At 43.0% G+C, this 19,914-nt stretch overlaps 1 protein-coding gene across 1 annotated transcript; it reads right to left on the reverse strand.

Annotated features, from left to right (window-relative positions):
• Positions 1-939: 939 nt before the first annotated feature.
• Positions 940-16,595, reverse strand: LOC310780920 (cadherin-like protein 26). The gene is made up of 17 exons (XM_083641440.1): positions 16,501-16,595; positions 15,844-15,963; positions 14,811-14,954; positions 14,464-14,617; positions 14,140-14,312; positions 12,461-12,592; positions 12,172-12,354; positions 8,546-8,844; positions 8,274-8,416; positions 7,932-8,156; positions 7,446-7,676; positions 6,956-7,074; positions 6,478-6,564; positions 6,247-6,327; positions 4,673-4,771; positions 2,400-2,486; positions 940-2,301 (listed from the first exon to the last, which is right to left on the reverse strand). The coding sequence occupies exons 1-17, from the start codon at positions 16,534-16,536 to the stop codon at positions 2,095-2,097; spliced, it is 2,520 nt and encodes an 839-aa protein (XP_083497566.1). The 5' UTR covers positions 16,537-16,595; the 3' UTR covers positions 940-2,094.
• Positions 16,596-19,914: the final 3,319 nt, after the last annotated feature.

The following is a 19,914-nucleotide window of genomic DNA, read 5'->3' on the forward strand; positions in this document are numbered from 1 at the left end:
CCTTTCCAGCGTCCCTCGCTGGCTCATCCGCTGAACTGGCAGCTCTCATTTGTACCGTGCCTCCTCCTCCTCCTCGTCCTCGTCATCCTCCTCCTCCTCAGTGCTCATGTCTTCTGTACCGTGCCTCCTCCTCCTCAGTGCTCATGTCTTCTGTACCGTGCCTCCTCCTCCTCCTCGTCCTCGTCATCCTCCTCCTCCTCAGTGCTCATGTCTTCTGTGCCTTGTTGCTTTGACCTCGAGGTCGCCGGCTTGGCTGTGACCTCCCACTGTCATGATTGGTGATGTAATCAATCATTAGTTGTGAGGTCTCCAGACCATATTTCAAGCAGAAGGCCACTCATGCATAATCCGATCATCCCCTGACGACAGTCAAGTTCTAGCATAACGTGGTCATTCAAAGCCCTAGCATGACGCCTGCTATGACGTCAAATATGACGTCAGATAATCCTCATATATATAGCAAGGGTTCTACGTCACCTCTCTCTCTCTGGCCGATCATAGCAGCAGCTAGCTCTCAGCAGTCCATCTCCCTTGAAGCCGTCCTCCGAAGCGTCGTTTTGCCCCACCCACCTCCCCAGTCCGCCACCAACGAGTCTTGACTCCTGATCCCCCACGGGGGGGGGATCTCCTAGCCTATGCAGGTGCCCTCCTCTTGCCTCAAGAGCAGCGCCACTGGCCAATGGAGTCATGCGCCAAAGTATTTGCCATGCACGCCGATTGCTAAATAAAGTTAGTCAAATCCTACCAACTGGCCTCTCATGATTGAAGATATTTTATAGTTGGTATCAAACATTTTTAGTTTGAATATTCTTCAATTGTTGTTGGTTTGACAGGGGGTGGAATGATGGTGCAAATCAAATAAATGCATACAATGTTGTTTAAACGTGCAATTTTATTATTTTATAAAATCATCAGTCTTATGTCTTAGTCATGTCTTATGAAAGTATATTTAAAACCATACATTCTCTGTCAATATGTATTGTCAGAGGGCTGAATCTCAATGTACACATTCTGATACGTTATACAGAGTCCAATATTCAGCAAATGACTGACAGTTTAACATTATGCTTTATACTGTAAGGAGGAAAAGCAGAGAGGAGTGGGATGAACTTTGGAAATGTGTTTGAGAGAATTTATGACATCACTGATGATGTCATCAGTGACATCACTGAACTATAGCCTTGTGTGTGAGAGTGAATTTATGACATCACTGATGATGTCATCAGTGGGACAGACAGACAAACAAACAGACAGAGCCCTAGCTCCCATTTATATACTGATGATTCAGCTGCTTACACACTGACAGATAAGTTGCCCAAAGTTTTGTTGATTATAGATCATTTTTGTAAATAAGCATTTATACAGCAGTTTATATTTTATACTCCAGTGTCTCAACAGGCACTGGGTGAGTTACATATTGTAATGTAAATCATATTTTACATTTAAAACATTCATTCCTTGTGGTAAATCGGCGGTATTCAAGCATATTCCACTTTGCCTGGACTGTTAAATATCATCGGTGTTAACAACAGCCCAAAACCAGTGTCACCCAACTCATGGCACTTATAAAAGCAAATTGTGTTGCAACCAATTTTTTATTTTATTTATTTTATTTTTTATTTAACCTTTATTTATACAGGGGGAGTCTCACTGAGCGCAATGCTCTCTTTTTCAGGAGCCCCCTGATCACATTCAAACACACATTCACACCTGGAAGCTGACCAGTACAACCACAGTCTGATCTGCTGGCCACTGAGCAGCTCCACTGGAGCAGTTGGGGTTAAGGGCCTTGCTCAAGGGCACCTCAGTGGTGGTAATGAGGGAGGGGCAAGCGCTGCTTTTTCCACTTTCCCCACCCAGATTTATCCTGCCGGTCCCAGGGATTGAACCGATGACCTTCCGGTCACAAGCTCTCTTCTCTAACCTTTAGGCCACCACTGCCCCAATTCACTGTTATAACTAGTGAACTTTGGGATTGATAATTTGTTGAAAAAGTATCACACATCATTTGAATATTGTCATTGAATGTTTTCCTAGCTGGATCATAGGACAATGCTTCCATGGCTAGAGTCCTTGCATTGCACAGCCTTGAGCTTAGGAGGTGGTGGCATCAGGCCTGCAGAGCGAGGCCAGCGTTTTGAACCTGGGCTCCACATCCAAGAACATGTCTATGTCAAAGGGGACCTCTGGGATGGAGATAGCATCTAGCTCGGAGATGGTCCCTGCCTCGCCCTCTTCAGCGTACACGTTAGGGGCATAATCACCCAGCTCCTCTCCCGGTGCCTGGAGCGTGTACATCCTCTATGCAGAGGAGGACATGATGAAAAGCAGAAGCAGTGTTAGAAAATGAACAATATAAACTGTATAAGTAGAACTGATCAACGTATTGTCATCATTACCTTCCCTAGTGTGTTGAGCAGTTCTTCATGTGAGAATAAATAACTGTTCTCTCCCAATGTAGAATATTTGCCATTCGTCATTGTACTCTGGGGGATCAGAAGCGAATAGTTATTTGGGCAAAAAGACATCAGACACTAGAATATTGCAAAGAAAAGGAAAAGGGGGCTTGCTTTAATTAACAATGTAAATACATTTTTACTAGTCGCACTCTAAAACCGTAAAAGATTTGGTAGTAACAGAGACTTGACAACACACATGAGGGTCCACACAGGAGATAAAGGCAATGGATGAGTCCTCTTATTTGGTCTTTTCATCTTGATGCAGGAAAGCAAGAAAATTGCACACATGCAGTATAACATTTACGTTTCATTTATTTCTATTTGTTTCTGAAAACAAGTGTTTCTGTGTTAGTACTTCAGGGGGTTGTTTCCAATACTGAGGAATGATAAAGCCTCTCCTCATGTATCTGCCTTCCAAGACAGTCACATCCTGCTCTCTAACAGCATATTGCGTCAGGTTACAGTGCTATGCAGTAACTTACATACGCTTTTACCTCCATCAAAAAGCATTTGCCCCTGTTTGTCAGCAGGATATCTCAAAAAGTTATTTCAATGACATCCAATCAGTTGTGATATCAGTCGGATGTAAGGAAGTCAGGAATAACACATGACCTTGGTGAACAATAAGTGAAAAATGAATAAAAAGCTCGCACACTGCAAGGGCTCCTAGTTTGTGTTTTTTATTTTTAATTCTTGCTACTATGCATTAGCCATACAATAAAGGCTTTTTAGTTGTTGCTTAACCTTAACCAAGGTGTTATAGTTCTGGATTATCTGCTAATACCCAATTTGAGCAGCAGCATGCAGGCTCTATGGACCCCCCTTCCCCCAATGGTGGAGCTGGGTACGGATGTACTCTGAGCCTATAGGAGAAATATTGTGAGCTGGTGGGCTTAATGGAAAGAGCGTTACTCGAACTGGTTTAACAGTTTTAACATTAGCTTTCTGACTTACTTGCCGCTGTTTAACATGATTATATATTGACTGATTAAAAAAACGCAGAAAATCGAACCTCTTCCGAAAACTTTAATGACGGACGAATCACGAATCACCTAAATCACCAGCGTACTCATCGCACTCATCGATCATCACCAGTCGGTGATGGTCGTCCTATAGACAAGCAGCCGGAGGAGAAAAGGGACAGGCTTTGGGCATAGGGATGTCGAAAATCATAATTTTTCTTGACCGACAACCGACACTCATTAGCCGACAACTGTCGGTTAACCGAGAAGATTAAAATGCGCTATTTTACTGTCTGTGCCCCCATTAAACCATTACCAAATGCTAGATTTTTTTTCAGTAGAAAGCGTTTATTTTTTACATCTACAAGCAGAAAAAAACACATTAACAAAACGAGAAGACAAGTTGAACCCTCCAGCCATCTAAACAAAAACATTCCTCCGATAGGCTATACTGCTTAGAGCTGCACGCTTTGCATATTAAGGACACGTCAATTGACACGCAGCCGCCCCGTGAAGTAGCCTACTGTTTGAGCGGACGACAGCCCAGGCTGCAGGGCGCACTGACAAAGTGTGCATCACTACAGTATCTTCTCTTTTAGCAATAGTCTCACTAATCCCACAGTGGTTTACATGCTTAACCGACCAAAGACGTTCTCGGCGGTATTTGGGCACATCGCTCTCGATTACATACTGCAATAAAGTGGAATTACAAACCACAGCAAGGTACTAACAACCTCTACCACACCAAAGTAGTGTTACCAACCAGCGCCCATAATGTCAATATTCACTTTTAAGCTATATTAAGTTTCAACTTGTTTTCCTTGACCCATTCAGAAATCTGGAAACAGAGTCATGAGCAAAAACATGTACAAATAAATAATTTGAAAATTAATGTCACTTTAAAGCAGGGGTTCAAAAGTTTTAGAGTGCGACTAGTAAGCAGATTCAACAGTTTTCATTGACTAAAACTAGACTAAAACACGTATGGTTTTATTTGACTAAAATAAAAGTTGAGACTAAAATGCTCAAACTTTTAGTCGACTAAAACTTGACTAAATAAAAACACGATGAGGTTGACTAAATATGATAAAGACTAACAAGGACATTTAACACGGGACTAAGACTACGACTAAATAAAAAAATAGCAGACAAAATTAACACTACTAAAACGTGAAGCAAAAATGTCACAAGTGCAATATTGTGACAGAAAAGGGACTCATATTGTAAAGGTCTGTTTTTAGCCTGCAGTACCGTGTGCATAGACTTCCCCTGCTGATACCGTCCAGATCTTCCGCTCTGGTAGCTCTGATAGCTCCGTCCTCTCGTGCTCGTTGTTGTTTTAGATGTTGTCTGCAAAATGAAACATTTAATTGATACATTTGACATTACTGTACATTTCAGCTACTTTGTAGATACTTAACACATTCACTGCCAACAACGTGTAAACACGTTTTCAGAATCCAGCTGTTGACTGCCAACAACGTGTAAACACGTTTTTGGCATCGATTTTTTTTTTTTAACGGGGGGTTGTGCATCTAACCCTTTTACATATCTTATATAAGTATTGGACGTGTACAACGTGTACAACCCATTCCACCGACCCACTAAGTGGCGACAAGGAAGTAGGAAGGCAAGCAAAAAGCAGTGTGGTCCATTTCCATTCTCATGAAAATGGATTGGCGGAGGCGCTTTCGTTTTCGCGTTGATTGCTGGCGGTGCGGGATTGCAAACTTGCATCGTGGATTGCGGATGGAGCACACTTTGAGGCACGCAGCGTAAATATGACCAGAGTCGCAGGGGCTTCATCGGAGCTCTCGGCCAGGGCTCCGGGAGGCGGGCGAGTCCAGCCGGGCTTCCTCAAAGAGCGGCCGCACAGACAGGCTCACACCCGCACAGCAGCAGCAAAGCAAACTGGTGACAAGCGGGGACTGCCCCCTAGTCCGACACCAAATTGGAAACAAATCCCATTCTAAAAGGCTTTTAGAATGGGATTTTCAACCCATTCTTTTTTGTTTCTTTTTCGCTATAATTTAGAGTAATTTAATTTCTATTCAGAAATTTATTTGAGAGGTCGAGAGTATGAGAAAGTGCATTTGCAAAGGTAGGAAAGTGCTTGTGACATGGCGCTGCAGCCAAAAACAACGCCCACAGGAGGGAGGAGTTGAGCAGAGGGAAGTTTACTGCTGTTATGGAGGAAATTACTGTTCAAAACTATTGTTTAGGTCTTACTGATGCCAAAAATGAATGGTTAAAGTGACAGTTCTATCGAATTTCACAAAAAGCCGTTTATCTCTGAATATTTTTTCTGACGCTAAAACCATGCTGTATTCAACTGCTAATGCTTACATAACTACTAACTCTACAAACTAACTCTTTTAGACAGAGAAAGTACACATTCTATTAGTACTTTTGAGATATTGTATGTTCACAAACTCCAAGCAGAAAATAATCCTCGGCTCTTGTAAAATGAGCCACAATCCTCAAAAAACGGCTTGGCAGAAGCTACCTACAGCAAGAAAAAAACGTCTGGCAGTCAATGTGTTAATGTCACTGTTCAATTATAGACTGATAGACATCTGCCTTTTTGAGCTGGCTATTCCTGTAAATTAATATAGAAGACCTTATGTTACATTGGATTTCCTTCTCCTTGCTTTAAGTAGGAGTAGGAGTTGTAATAGTAGTAGGAGTGGTAGTAGTTGTAGTAGTAGGAGTAATAGCAATTGTAGTAGTAGTAGTAGTAGTACAACAGTAGTAACGTATATAATGTATATATTGAGATACAGTATACAAGGATCCCACAGAGGGTAATTTTTAGGTTGCAGTACCCTGCGTGCAGAGTTCCTTATCTGGTACTGTCCACCTTCTACGCTGTTTCCACTGGCTGGTCCTGCTGCCATAGTTGGTGCCTGGAAAACAGAAGACAAAACATGATCAGATTTCAATAACGTTTGAAATACTATATAACTTGAATGAGTTGCAATATGTGACTGTACAATAGAGTGTGCCTTCATAAGCTTGTTATTAAATTAATCTAGAGGAGATGTCACATCACTTACTGACTTCACCAACGTTGCTGAAGACTTGGCGGTTGTTTGGATTACTTGCTCGTTTTGACTGTCTTGATTTAAGTTATGTAAAGCCACCTGTCATACAGTTAAAGATAATCATGTTATTTTTGACACTGTTATATTTCCTCAGTATTATTCACAATAATACAATAGTACAATAATTCATAAACTACGAAGAATAACCTCACTTTGCAACTGACAACAATGCTTATACAACTATGAAAATGACTGTGGGTCTGTGACATTTACTCAGCACATCAATGCTAATGCTAATTGGTCATTTTAAAAATTAGTATTTTTTTCTGCAATACCACTGGGTCACACACCGACATCAATGGACGCGTTTCAACACAGAGCCTTCATCAGTGTTGACCAGAAAATGATTTTTTTTTTTTTTTTCATATTACAGCAACTATTAGTTATGGGTGCTTTTCTACGTATGCGTTTGAATGACATCTGTATTGACCTTGCAGTCAGTTCCCAGGCTCTCCGTGTTACATTTCATCAGATGTTGTCCTGAACCTTCATCTGGCAGGAGCTTGCTATCCCTCTTGCATGTCAACAGAAAAGCCAAAAGCAGAATGCCTGCAACATAAAGAATATGGCCACACACTGAACACAAACCAAATCAGCAGGAATCATTCTATATTGTTGTTACCTGAAAATATAATAATAACAAAGACTGTGTGTGTCATACATGTCAAGCAGCCTACACAGTTCGGCTGAATGTGGTCTGTAGACACAGTGCCATGCAGAGTGAGTGAGTGAGTGACTGACCAAGTGAGTGAGTGAGTCAATTACTTTAGAGATACATGAGTTGCTTTGCATCTAAACCTATAATGTGAATGTGTGAAAGAGGAATTGGTTTTATGTTTTTGCACATCGCACAATAGAGTTATATATTATTCTGGAATGTAATTATGAATGTGATGTGTGGTTGTGTCTCCTTCTCCTACCTAGAAGGAGCAGCATGGCAACAAAAAAAATCCCAATGGCTCCTGCTCCCACTCTGGAGGCAGCAGCTCTGCGGTGGCGACAGTTGGGGTTGATGGGGTCTATGCAGTTACACACAGTGACAGACAGGTTGTGGACGGTGGGCTGCACGTCCTGCAGGCCGGACACTTCCAGACGCAGCTCGTAGTGTCCAGCATGAACCGTGTTCTCTTTCACCAAGTTGACTGAGTAACCTGCACATACACAATCAGTCAGCCGAGTGGCGCTGGTGAGCAGGCCCGCGAGGCTCTGCTCATTAACATGCGCGCGCGTGAATCACGTGCACGCACATAGCAAGTCTAGTTAGTCCTACTACACGCTGGACAGTGAACACATCGTTTTTCAAGTAACCAAGGACATGTTAGTAGTCATGACATTCTTCTTCTATGATCTTGACTATTTCTGACCCCCAAAGGTTTTTTTTCCTCTTCTTCTGAAGTAACGCTCACCGTTGTCTGGGTCAACGCTCCACTTGTCCTTCACATCTCCGAGGAGCTGGAAACGGAAAGGTCCACTATAGGGGTATCCATCAAGGTCAAAGGCTGTGATGTTGGCCAGTGAGGGGTCATCAGAGAGGCACACGTCCACGTTGTTAACAACCAGAGTGGGAAGATTATCATTCACGTCTTTCAGAAGGATGCTGAGGGTTCCAGTACCCGTCATTGGAGGCACACCTGGCAACAATCACAAACACACATTGTACATTTTCATTTTAGGATTGATTTTGTTCATTCTAAAGAGAATGTGATTGCTGTAGCAGGTGTAACTCATATGCCGACAGATCTCCATACCGCTGTCAACAGCACATATTGTGACTTTATAGATATCGTCCTTCACGAAGGGTGACTCTCTGTCCATGATCTTTGCTGTGGTGATTTTTCCACTCTTGGAGTCGACTGTGATCCACTCTGCAGGATCCTCTTCTTTCATGTATCTATAATAGCACATAATTTGCAGACTGTTAGAAATTCTCCGATTTTCCATTGACATCCTAATTTAGAAATTCTGCCTTTTTTTGTGGATATGACATATTATGCTGTATAACGCTGTGACCTCAACTTACACAAACTCATTTGCATGGGTGCCATCCAGGTCTATGGCTGTAAACGTCTCCAGATAATGTCCCACAGCCGTGTTCTCCTCCACCGTGACATGTTTCACAGCGTGGGTGAAGATGGGAGGGTCGTTGACATCGTCCACACTCACGGTCACATGGTGGGCGGATGGAGGCGGTGCCCGCCCCGTGTCTAATGTCCAAGCACCAGTGGTGGGACGTCCCAGGACTTTGCAGGAGTAATAAGGCATTTCGTTCTCTACTGTGATAGTCAGGTTCTTCAGAGCAGCTTCCTCATAGTCCATTGGCTGTCAAAGAAGTGAGGATTGAATGTTGGTATAGAGACAAATATCAAAATTCATTTTACAATTATTTTATGCCTTCATCAACATCCTAATGTATAGGTTAAAACAATGGGCTACATGCACAACTCCACTACTTCCTGAAATTAGTACAGCTTCTTTATTTCCTGTCATCACTATTGAATGAACTGATTAATGTCAGGTGTGCTGCAGTCACAACAATGATCAGGCACACCTGATTAATCAGTTCATTCAATAGTGTAGGACAGGAAATAAAGACGCTGTACTAATTTCAGGAAGTAAAGAAGTTGTGCATGTAGCCTATAGCAGTCTACGTCTTACTCACTTCCTCAGTTTTACTAGACTTCATTCTTTAGCTTTGTTAGCATTGCTGGTGCAATGGTATGGATGCACTGGTTGATCTGTTCAATTCAGTTCTATGTTATTCTATGTTTACATCTACGGTACGTGTGCGACACATATTACATCATGTGTCATCATCCGTGTGCCAGTAGGAAGGAGACGCTACATGAAGCTAGTTTTCACGCCTGCTGCTACGCCAACAAGTTCTACGGCTACTTACAATATCTGTGTAATCAGAAAACATGTTTTGTGGTGGCACAAACCTTTAGCAGATAGGGGCCTAAAGCAGTTACTATACGACTCAGTTATTATAGCAATACTGTAAGCACACTTATTATAGGAAATCACTGAATGATATTAGAAACGGCAGCAGAGTGGGACTTGTAAAGAAAACAGCGGGGATATAAAGGAGGAATGAGATTGAAGACACAAATGCAAACCGCTATCATACAAGTATTATTGTTTCCCTTAAGACTTGTGTCCATATGAGAGAGACAGACAGATAGACAGACAGAGAGACAGACAGACAGACAGACATGGGACTGTGTGGACTCTGACACCGTGAGTTGTCAAATCTAGCGCTGAACTTTAGAATAAAGATCCACAAAGTAATCTTGTATCCACAAAGTAATTATCTGTATTGTGACTGAAAAAGACGGCTTGGTGCCTCCCTAGTCAATGGGCCCAAAAACACTTTTCTGAAAGAAATATCTTTGGAGTCTTGTCTAAAACACCATTGAGTACTGGTGTTATTTGTGCTTTTTTCAGAGAGTTGTTTTTAGCCTCATTTAATTCAGTATCGCTAACAAATGCTAACAACTTCTGCTTCCAGTATTTCTACTATTAAAACGCAATAACTAACATAAATAAATATAACTGACATTTCTTTGTGGACACGATAAGAAGAAGACTATTAAAACGTGAGTGAATGAGGGATACAAAGTATAGTGAAAGCAGGTGCGTTTCCACAGGTGTGCTTCCCGAAATAAATAAGCACTTTGCATGGCGTCATCGACGTACAAACATGCAAATTACACCCATTTGCCCATTACTTTGGCTACTGTGTTTTGAAGAGGACATCTCAATGAGAGAGAGGGGAGAGAGTTGAATCCAGAAGCCAGAGAATTGTTATGGGAGGGACTCTGTAGGGCAGAGGTTCTCAAATGTTTTTCAGCCAAGGACCTCTTACAAGATAGAAAATATACCGGGGACCCCCTCATTCTGATTTGAGATTTTGGGCTAAGCTTAATTGTTTCCACGGTAACGTGCTTGACTTTTAATTTGATAGGTTTGTTATTAGAATGTTATCCATGAACCATTTTAGATTTAAAGCATAAACTATTTTCGTTGAACTATGAAGATTTTGCAAAAAACATTTTTTTTTTTTTATTACATTATATTTACATTACGTCATTTAGCAGACGCTTTTGTTTTGTCCAAAAGCGACTTACAATATCACAATTTGTAAACACTACAGAAAACCACTATGCAACACAATCAATGACAGCCAAGATATTTTGATAGACTAGCACCATGTAGGAAGTAGTTTGAGAAGGAATAAGTAACATGTAGCATTTTTTTTTTTAATTATTATTATTTTTTTTAACCTGAAAACTTTTCGCGGACCCCCATTTGAGAACCACTGCTGTAGGAACTCTGTAGTCGGTGCTTGGGATGGTTAAAGTCCTTTAATTTTACATGTAAAAATCCACTTTATGAGTGGAGCTGCACAAAGACCACAGACAGCGGTCAACAGAAAAGTGGAAAAGTCATGTCAGGGTAGTCATCCTTCAACCTTTTCTCAACAAGCAGATGAGTACCAGTGGCACTGTCAAGTCAAGTCAAGTCAAGTTTATTTATATAGCCCTAATTCACAAGCATGTCTCAGAGGGCTTCACAGAAAGTATGTCTAGCTAATTCTAGCTGACACAACAGTAACAAGAATATACAGAATAAAGATAACATTTGAACAATTGATAATATAGAAAATATAGGAATGAGGGGAGAGCAGAGGAGAGAGCAGGAGAAGGGAGAAGAGCAGGGGGAATGTGAGAGAGTGATGGGGTGGGGAGGGAATGGGAGATGCTGGAGGGTATAGGAGGTGGGGAAGGAGCAAGAGGAGAGAGCAGGATAGGGGAAGGGAGGGGAGGTGTGGGGGAGAAGAGAGCAGGGGGAGGGAGGAGGTGGGGAGAGAATGAGCAATATAGACGGAGGAGAGGGGGGAGGTGGGGAGAAAATAGGAAATGTGGAGGAGGAGAGAACAGAGAAGGAGAGATGAGGGTGCAGGGGAGGGAGAGCCAGGGTAGAGAAGCAGGGGGAGTGTGAGGGAGGGAGGAGGCGGGGAGAAAACGGGAAACGCGGAGGAGGAGGGAACAGAGAAGGAGAGACGCAGGGGGAAATGCGGAGGAGGAGAGAACAGAGAAAGAGAGGTGGGAGGGTGCAGGGGAGGGAGTGCAGGGGGAATGTGAGAGGGGGGAGAGGACAGAGAGGAGGAGAGAACAGAGAAGGAGAGGTGGGAGGGTGCAGGGGAGGGAGAGCAGGGGGAACGCGAGAGGAGTCACGCGAATGTCATGGTGTGCGCTGCTGTAGAAAAGGCCCTCATACTGACTGATGAGATGTCATGGTGCTGGTATGGTTTAGGTCCGAAGATGCCCTTAACCCATTGTTACCTGATGCAGCATGTGTATGTATATCCCTCATTTGTGTGTGTATCCCTTTAAGTCTTAAAGGGATACACACACAAATGCTGCATCAGGTATCAATGGGTTAAAGGGTAAAGGCAATGCTAATATTGAAATACGAAGCCATTCTCCACCTACAGGGCATGAATGATGTCATAATCCACTGACGCTGTTCTGGGAGCTTCTGATGATCCAATGTTCTTTTATGCCCGTGTATATTGGTGTTTCCATTATTTTGGCAATTAACTTTACTTTGAAAATATGGATATGTGTGTGATGAAAAACATACCTTATCTACATACAGGAGCCCATAGTTGGTCTCAGGATCAGTAGTGATTCTGAAGTTGTTGTTTGTGTCTCCTTGGATGTTGTATTTAGCTCTCCAGGCTGCTGTACCTTTGCTGTCTTTGTCTGAAACGTGGAGACGCAACACAAGCATGTTTTCCTCTCCTTCCTTGACCCTTCCTGGACCCTGGGACAAAATGGAAATGGAAATGTGATCATAATTCTAGATCAAATGCGTCATTGTCTTAAGGGATCTTGCATCTAGAAAGGAGAGGAAAGTGCTAACTGCTCACAGTTTGTCCCGTGAAGACAGGAAGGTAGTTGTTTTCATCTTCTATATTGATGATGACAGTGCTGGTGCTGGAGAGCTGGATTTTATCTCCACGATCTTTGGCCTCCACTAGGATCGTGTATTTCTCCACTTTCTGATGGGGTATCAACCACACAGTCCCTTTTAAAGATTTACATTCGACATAGCCCCCCCCCAAAAAAGACAAACAAAAATGCAACAAAAATACATTTTGATCGTTTCAAGTGATAATACCGAAGATTTCAGTTTTGTTCTCTTGGGTGACACCTATTGGCGATGAGTGGTAATTGCAGGTGCGATCCAAACTGTTATTATGCAACATTACTCAGTTTGTTCGGCCATAGTAACCACCCGTAACGCTAGCAGAGACCGGAAAAAAGTAGCTTGTTATCCTACTTCACACAAGAGTTGTGGGGAACCTACAGTAACCTACAGAGTGAGTGTATTTATTGTGTTAGCTCCGCCCACCCTGTGAACCTAACGTGACCTACAGAGTGAGTCTATAGACCAGAACTGCACATCCAAAGCGTCAAGGCCGCGCCCCTTTTTGGGGGATAGAAAGAATGAATAGCGTTGTTGTGATGGTATTTTTGCCGTATTTTTAGCTAGCATAGACAAAATACCAATTCATTAATTTCGGGTTCAAGTGTTTTTTTGGTTTGATAAACATGTCTACTAATTATTTTACGACCTTGCCCGAACCTGAACGGTCGATATATATGAATAAATTAAGGTTGACTGGACTGTCGTCATGTCCGTTCAGCCTGAGTCAAAGAGGATTTCCGTATTCCCCCAAAAAGGGGCGCGGTGCAGTGCGATGACGCGTTGCAGTTCTGGTCTATTGTGTTAGCTCCGCCCACCCTGTGAACCTACAGTAACCTACAGAGTGAGTCTATTGTGTTAGCTCCGCCCACCCTGTGAACCTACAGTAACCTACAGAGTGAGTCTATTGTGTTAGCTCCGCCCACCCTGTGAACCTACAGTAACCTGCAGAGTGAGTCTATTGTGTTAGCTCCACCCACCCTGTGAACCTACAGTAACCTGCAGAGTGAGTCTTTTGTGTGATCTCCGCCCACCCTGTGAACCTACAGTAACCTACAGAGTGAGTCTATTGTGTTAGCTCCGCCCACCCTGTGAACCTATAGTAACCTACAGAGTGAGTCTATTGTGTTAGCTCCACCCACCCTGTGAACCTACAGTAACCTACAGAGTGAGTCTATTGTGTTAGCTCCGCCCACCCTGTGAACCTACAGTAACCTGCAGAGTGAGTCTATTGTGTTAGCTCCGCCCACCCTGTGAACCTGCAGTAACCTACAGAGTGAGTCTATTGTGTTAGCTCCGCCCACCCTGTGAACCTACAGTAACCTACAGAGTGAGTCTATTGTGTTAGCTCCGCCCACCCTGTGAACCTACAGTAACCTACAGAGTGAGTCTATTGTGTTAGCTCCGCCCACCCTGTGTCACCACAGACACCAAGTTCATAAATGCTGCAATACAGAAAATGCAAAGGCTTCCATCAATGGGTCATAGGATCAATCACCATTGTGTTAAGTCACTATCAGATAGATAGTGACTTAACACACATTTATTTACATGGAAATCTACTTTAAGGAGCTGGCAATGCTAAGATGATCTAGAAACAACTGTGTTGACTTGACTCACCTGATAGTCCAGACACCCTTTAAAATGAATGGTTCCGGTGATATCATGCTGCTTGATGCTGAACTCCACATCAGATGTTTCAGGAGTGACAGAGACTATTCTCATATCAAATGTGCCGTTGTTGGTCTCACTGTTGTCCTCATCCGTTGCCTTCAGGGTGAGCAGAAATGTGCCTGGCAGCATTGGAAAGTTATTTATACACACAGAACATTGAGTTTGACAAACATCTTCATAGATGTAAAATGGTCAATTCATGACAACAGCAGTAAACAATTTCATAATATATTTGTGGGGTGGTTTAGAATAAAATAAAATAAAAAGTACCTTGTGAGCTTGACTCTTTGGTATTAATCTCATATGTTTTCTTGTCGAAAATGGGAGGGTTGTCGTTTATGTCCAAAATCTGCACCTCAACTCCTAGTCGTGTGTATAAAACATGCACATGACCATCATGTCTATCATATGCCTCAAGCGTCAGCTGTAATGCAATATGACAAACTGAGATGAGATTATAGGAAATAATTATTCACACATACTGCATGGACACACACGCACGCACACGCACATGCACACAAACACACACACACACACACACACACACACACACACACACACACACACACACACACACACACACACACACACACACGTAGATTATGTCCTATACCAACCTTAAGGTCTTTGTACTGCTCATAGTCCACTTTGCTATGAACAGTGATCACTCCTGTAGCGTTGATTTGTAAGATGTTCTTTGGATCCTGATCAACACCTTGACCATGAAGTTTGAAGAGGATCACCTTCTTCTCAAGTTCAATCTGTAGTCAGTCAAAACACTATTTGATTCTTGTGATCCGTCTGTATTTCTGCATGTCTGTGTCTTCTTGTAGATTGTGTATTGAACACATCCATCCATTGTGATATTGGGTTTAGTAGATACTATGGGTGTCACAATATATCGTCCCACGAAATTTCGCGATAGTAAAACGTCACGATATGTATCGTTGAGATGAAATCTCATATCGCGATTTTTTTTTTTTTTTTTTTTTTTTTTTTTTTTTAAATAGACTAAGAAACGTCTTTGTTTGTTGAAGTTCAATGTGTGGAAAGTAGTTCAGTTGAACAAGTCTCTGAAGAGACACATGAGAAGTTATACAGGAGAGAAACCATTCAATTGAGTTTCTGGCAAAACTGTTTACTTGACAGGAAAAACTGAAGATGCATAAAAAATAGATTAAGAAAAGTCTTGTTGTTTGAGTTTGAAGAAAAACTGAAGATGCATAATGAGAATTTATACTGCTGAGAAACCTTTTAGTTCAAAGTAAATCTAAGTGACGGTGTAACTCATTCTATTTCAAGATAAGCCTTATCTCCAATCTCATGTTTTTTCTAGTTGTTATTGTAATAACAATTTCCCACAACAGCATGTTTTGTATTTGTGCATTTCAAATAAAATACTACTTTTCCAGTCATATATTGTCATTATTCAAGTTTAAAAAAATATTGTTAAAATCGTATCGTATCGTGAACTGAGTGTATCGTGACACCCCTAGTAGATACTCATTATATTATTAAATAATGTGTATATGTGAATATAATGTATTTTCATAATTGAAGTATTGTAAAATATGAATGTGGACCCCAGGAAGAGTAGCTACTGTTTCTTTACAGTAGCTAATGGGGATCTAAATAAACAAACAAACTCACCACACCCAGCCTATATGGGAACGGTCCTTTACTTTCTTCATCAATAGCAAACGTATCTATAATCCAGTTCCTCTTCTGTCGCTGCAAAATATCTGAAGACGATCTCTGGATTCCCAGACACTACAGGTGCATAGAGATGCAGTTATCCAATAAACAGTTCATCCAAAATTCAAATGAAACGTTTCAAGTAAGTAAATAAATAAATAAATAAATACTTTGAATAGTTTGACGCTGAACTGAATGTGAATGTCTGAATTTTTCCTGACATTTCAAAACACCATTTTCCATTTCTTGTGAGTAACAAATCTTCAGAAAGCGAGAGAGTCTAGTCCAATGAAACAAGATTTCAATGATACCGAGACAAAACCTGGAGCTGCTCCGTGTGTTTGATTAGTAGACGTTTGTTTCTTTTAAATCAATATAGCTTTGATCTTATATTAGTGATAAATGTTAACAACCAGAAAATCTGCCCGTATACCTTCATACAGTAGCGTCCTCTCTCAAACAATAAATCCTAAACGCTGGCATATGAAGTAAGCTGATACTCCTGTTGATGGCCTCTGAATTGTAAGACTCTCGGAAGAAAACATACTTTTTGAAACCATCAGACTTGTTTCGTGGAATTTAAGGCAGAAAGACACGAAAATGAGTCCTTACCAGCATCGTGAGAAGACTGATGAGTATGAACTCCATATTAAATCCAGGTGATATGTTGTCATCGAATACATCCGTCCAGAGAATGGACAGGTGTCCTTAAATGCACCTGAATGGAAGTGCGACTGCAGGATAACACAGGCTCTGGTTGCAGTATATAGTATTAGTGGGAGGGTTAGTTTTGAATGAGTGATCTCACACGCACGCAAGATCCGGCTGGTTGTGAGGCAACCGATCTGACTTCACCATCTGCTTGGCCATGTGCCAATGTGACCGGGATGATGTCATCGGTGTGATGGCGGGAAGGTCCATGTCATCATCATCATCATCATTATCTCGGGGGTAATGACATCCTGGTTAGGTCACTTGCATCTGTCGGTTCAGATGCCTAAGTGACACCTGCCCCGGCCGGAATCAAACCGCGGACCTTTGTGGGATGAGACGACAGTTTGTAAATGGCAACAGCTATATCCACTGTGTTACCGTCCCCCATCCCTCCATGCACCTTGACCAGAACCTTCTTAACAGTGACAGACATACAGTATGAATTGACCAACCATGGACCTCCTTATTTGCATGGCACAACTTGTGGGCGGTACATTTTGAACAGTTTCCACTGGCAGATAATAACAATAAAAATCATAGTACTGTAATAATAATCCATGTAGTCAGTCGTCCAAAGCAGATTTGTGGGATTGGTTAATACAGAAAAGTAAACTATTTCTATTTATTTTGCCGGCTTGATTCACCATAAGTTAAAGCCTCAACCTAAAAACAAACAGTTCCCTGCTGTCATGATCCTGACAGAGATGTGAGACATGTCAGACTGCCTGCTGAATTCATGATTTATTCTTATTATTTGCTCACAAGAAATTGAAGCCTGTTGCCATAACCTGTCTGTCTGTCTGTCTCTCTGTCTGTCTGTCTGTCTGTCTGTCTCTCTATTACATTACATTGCATTACGTCATTTGGCAGACTCTTTTATCCAAAGCGACTTACAATAACACATTTTTGTCAGCAATAGAGCAATCTACTATGGAGCACAGTCTGTGATAACTACAACTTCTGAAGGAACAGTGGTACAAGTTTAGGTTAGTGTTTTTTTTTTTTTTTTTTTTTTTTTTTAAGAAAGAGAGAGAGAGACGGAAGTTAGATCAAGAAGGGCCCAGATGGAGCCTGAAAAGGTGCGTCTTTAGTCTTTTCCGAAAGATCGGCAGTGATTCAGCCGTCCTGACCGAAGGTAGAAGCTCGTTCCACCATTGAGGTGCCAGGGACGAGAAGAGTCGAGATCGGGATGAGCGACTTTTTAGCCCCCGTAGCGAAGGAGGGGCGAGGCGACCTGCACTGGTGGAGGAGCGAAGGGAGCGCTGAGAGGTTTGGAACCTGACCATAGATTGCAGGTACAGGGGAGCTGACTGGTGTACTGCCCGGTAGGCCAGTACCAGTGTCTTGAATTTGATGCGGGCCGAGATGGGAAGCCAGTGGAGCTCCTGGAAGAGGGGAGTGACGTGAGAGAATTTGGGTTGGTTGAATACGAGACGGGCTGCAGCGTTCTGAATGAGCTGAAGCGGTCGGATGTCGGTGGCAGGTAGGCCGGCCAGGAGCACGTTGCAGTAGTCCAGGCGGGAGGAGACAAGAGACTGGACCAGGAGTTGAGTCGCTTCTCTTGTGAGAAAGGGACGGATTTTGCGGATGTTGTAGAGAGAGAACCTACAGGAGCGTGCTGTAGCAGCTATGTTGGCTGAGCAAGACAGCTGGTTGTCAAGGATCACCCCAAGGTTCTTAGCTGTTTGGGAGGGAAGTACAGTGGTGTTGTCAATGGAGATGGAGAGATCTGCGAGAGGGCAGTCTTTTCCTGGGAGGAAGAGTAGCTCTGTCTTACCAAGGTTGAGCTTGAGGTGGTGGGCAGACATCCAGTCGCCAATGTCTTTGAGGCATGCAGAGATGCGAGCCTCGATTTGAGTGTCGGAGGGGGGGAAGGAAAGGAAAAGCTGGGTGTCGTCACAGCATAGCAGTGATAAGAAAAGCCATGAGAAGAGATCACATAGGCAAGAGATCTGATATAGAGAAGGACAAGTAAGGGGCCCAGGACTGAGCCCTGGGGGACACCGGTGGTAAGAGGACAGGATCTGCAGAGGGACCCTCTCCATGAGACCTGGTATGAGCGGTTCGAGAGGTAGGAAGCAAACCAGGAGAGTGCAGAACCTGAAATGCCGAGGTCAGACAGAGTGGAAAGAAGGATTTGGTGGTTGACTGTATCGAAGGCAGCAGACAGGTCAAGGAGGACAAGAACAGAGGATGTCTATGTCTGTCTGTCTGTCTGTCTGTCTCTCTCTCTGTCTGTCTGTCTGTCTGTCTGTCTGTCTGCCTGTCTATCTGTCTGTCTGTCTGTCTGCCTGTCTCTGTCTGTCTGTCTGCCTGTCTGTCTGTCTGTCTCTCTATGTCTGTCTGTCTGTCTGTCTGTCTGTCTGCCTGTCTGTCTGTCTGTCTGTCTGTCTGTATCTCTGTCTGTCTGTCTGTCTGCCTGTCTGCCTGTCTGTCTGCCTGCCTGTCTGTCTGTCTGTCTGTCTGTCTGTCTGTCTGTCTCTCTCTCCCCAGCCTGCAGGGGGTGTCTGTCTGTCTGTCTGTCTGTCTGTCTGTCTGTCTGACTGTCTGTCTGTCTGTCTGTCTGTCTCTCTCTCTCCCCCCAGCCTGCAGGGGGTGTCTGTCTGTCTGTCTGTCTGTCTGTCTGTCTGTCTGTCTGACTGTATGTCTGTCTATCTGTCTGTCTGTCTGTCTCTCTATGTCTGTCTGTCTGTCTCTCTATGTCTGTCTGTCTGTCTGTCTGTCTCTCTATGTCTGTCTGTCTCTCTGTCTGTCTGCCTGCCTGCCTGTCTGTCTGTCTGTCTGTCTGTCTGTCTGTCTGTCTGTCTCTCTATGTCTGTCTGTCTGTCTGTCTGTCTGTCTGTCTGTCTCTCTATGTCTGTCTGTCTGTCTGTCTGTCTGTCTGTCTGTCTGTCTCTCTATGTCTATCTGTCTGTATGTCTGTCTGTCTCTCTATGTCTGTCTGTCTGTCTCTCTATGTCTGTCTGTCTGTCTGTCTGTCTGTCTGTCTGTCTCTCTATGTCTGTCTGTCTGTCTCTCTATGTCTGTCTGTCTGTCTGTCTGTCTGTCTGTCTCTCTGTCTGTCTGTCTCTCTCTCTATGTCTGTCTCTCTATGTCTGTCTGTCTGCCTGTCTGTCTGTCTGTCTGTCTGCCTGTCTGTCTGCAGGATATCTCAAAAAAGTTCTGAATGGATTTGCATGAAACTGTGGAGAAAAGCAGGTCATGGGCCAACTTGGAACTGATTACATTCCACACCCACTAGCCAGAAGGGGGCGGGGCAATGGGTGCGTCCAATCACAAAAAGGCGCCTAACTTCCAAATGAATTCACCTAC

The sequence above is a fragment of the Poromitra crassiceps genome (genome assembly GCF_964638095.1).
Source record: "Poromitra crassiceps genome assembly, chromosome: 8".
Taxonomy (NCBI): domain Eukaryota; kingdom Metazoa; phylum Chordata; class Actinopteri; order Beryciformes; family Melamphaidae; genus Poromitra; species Poromitra crassiceps.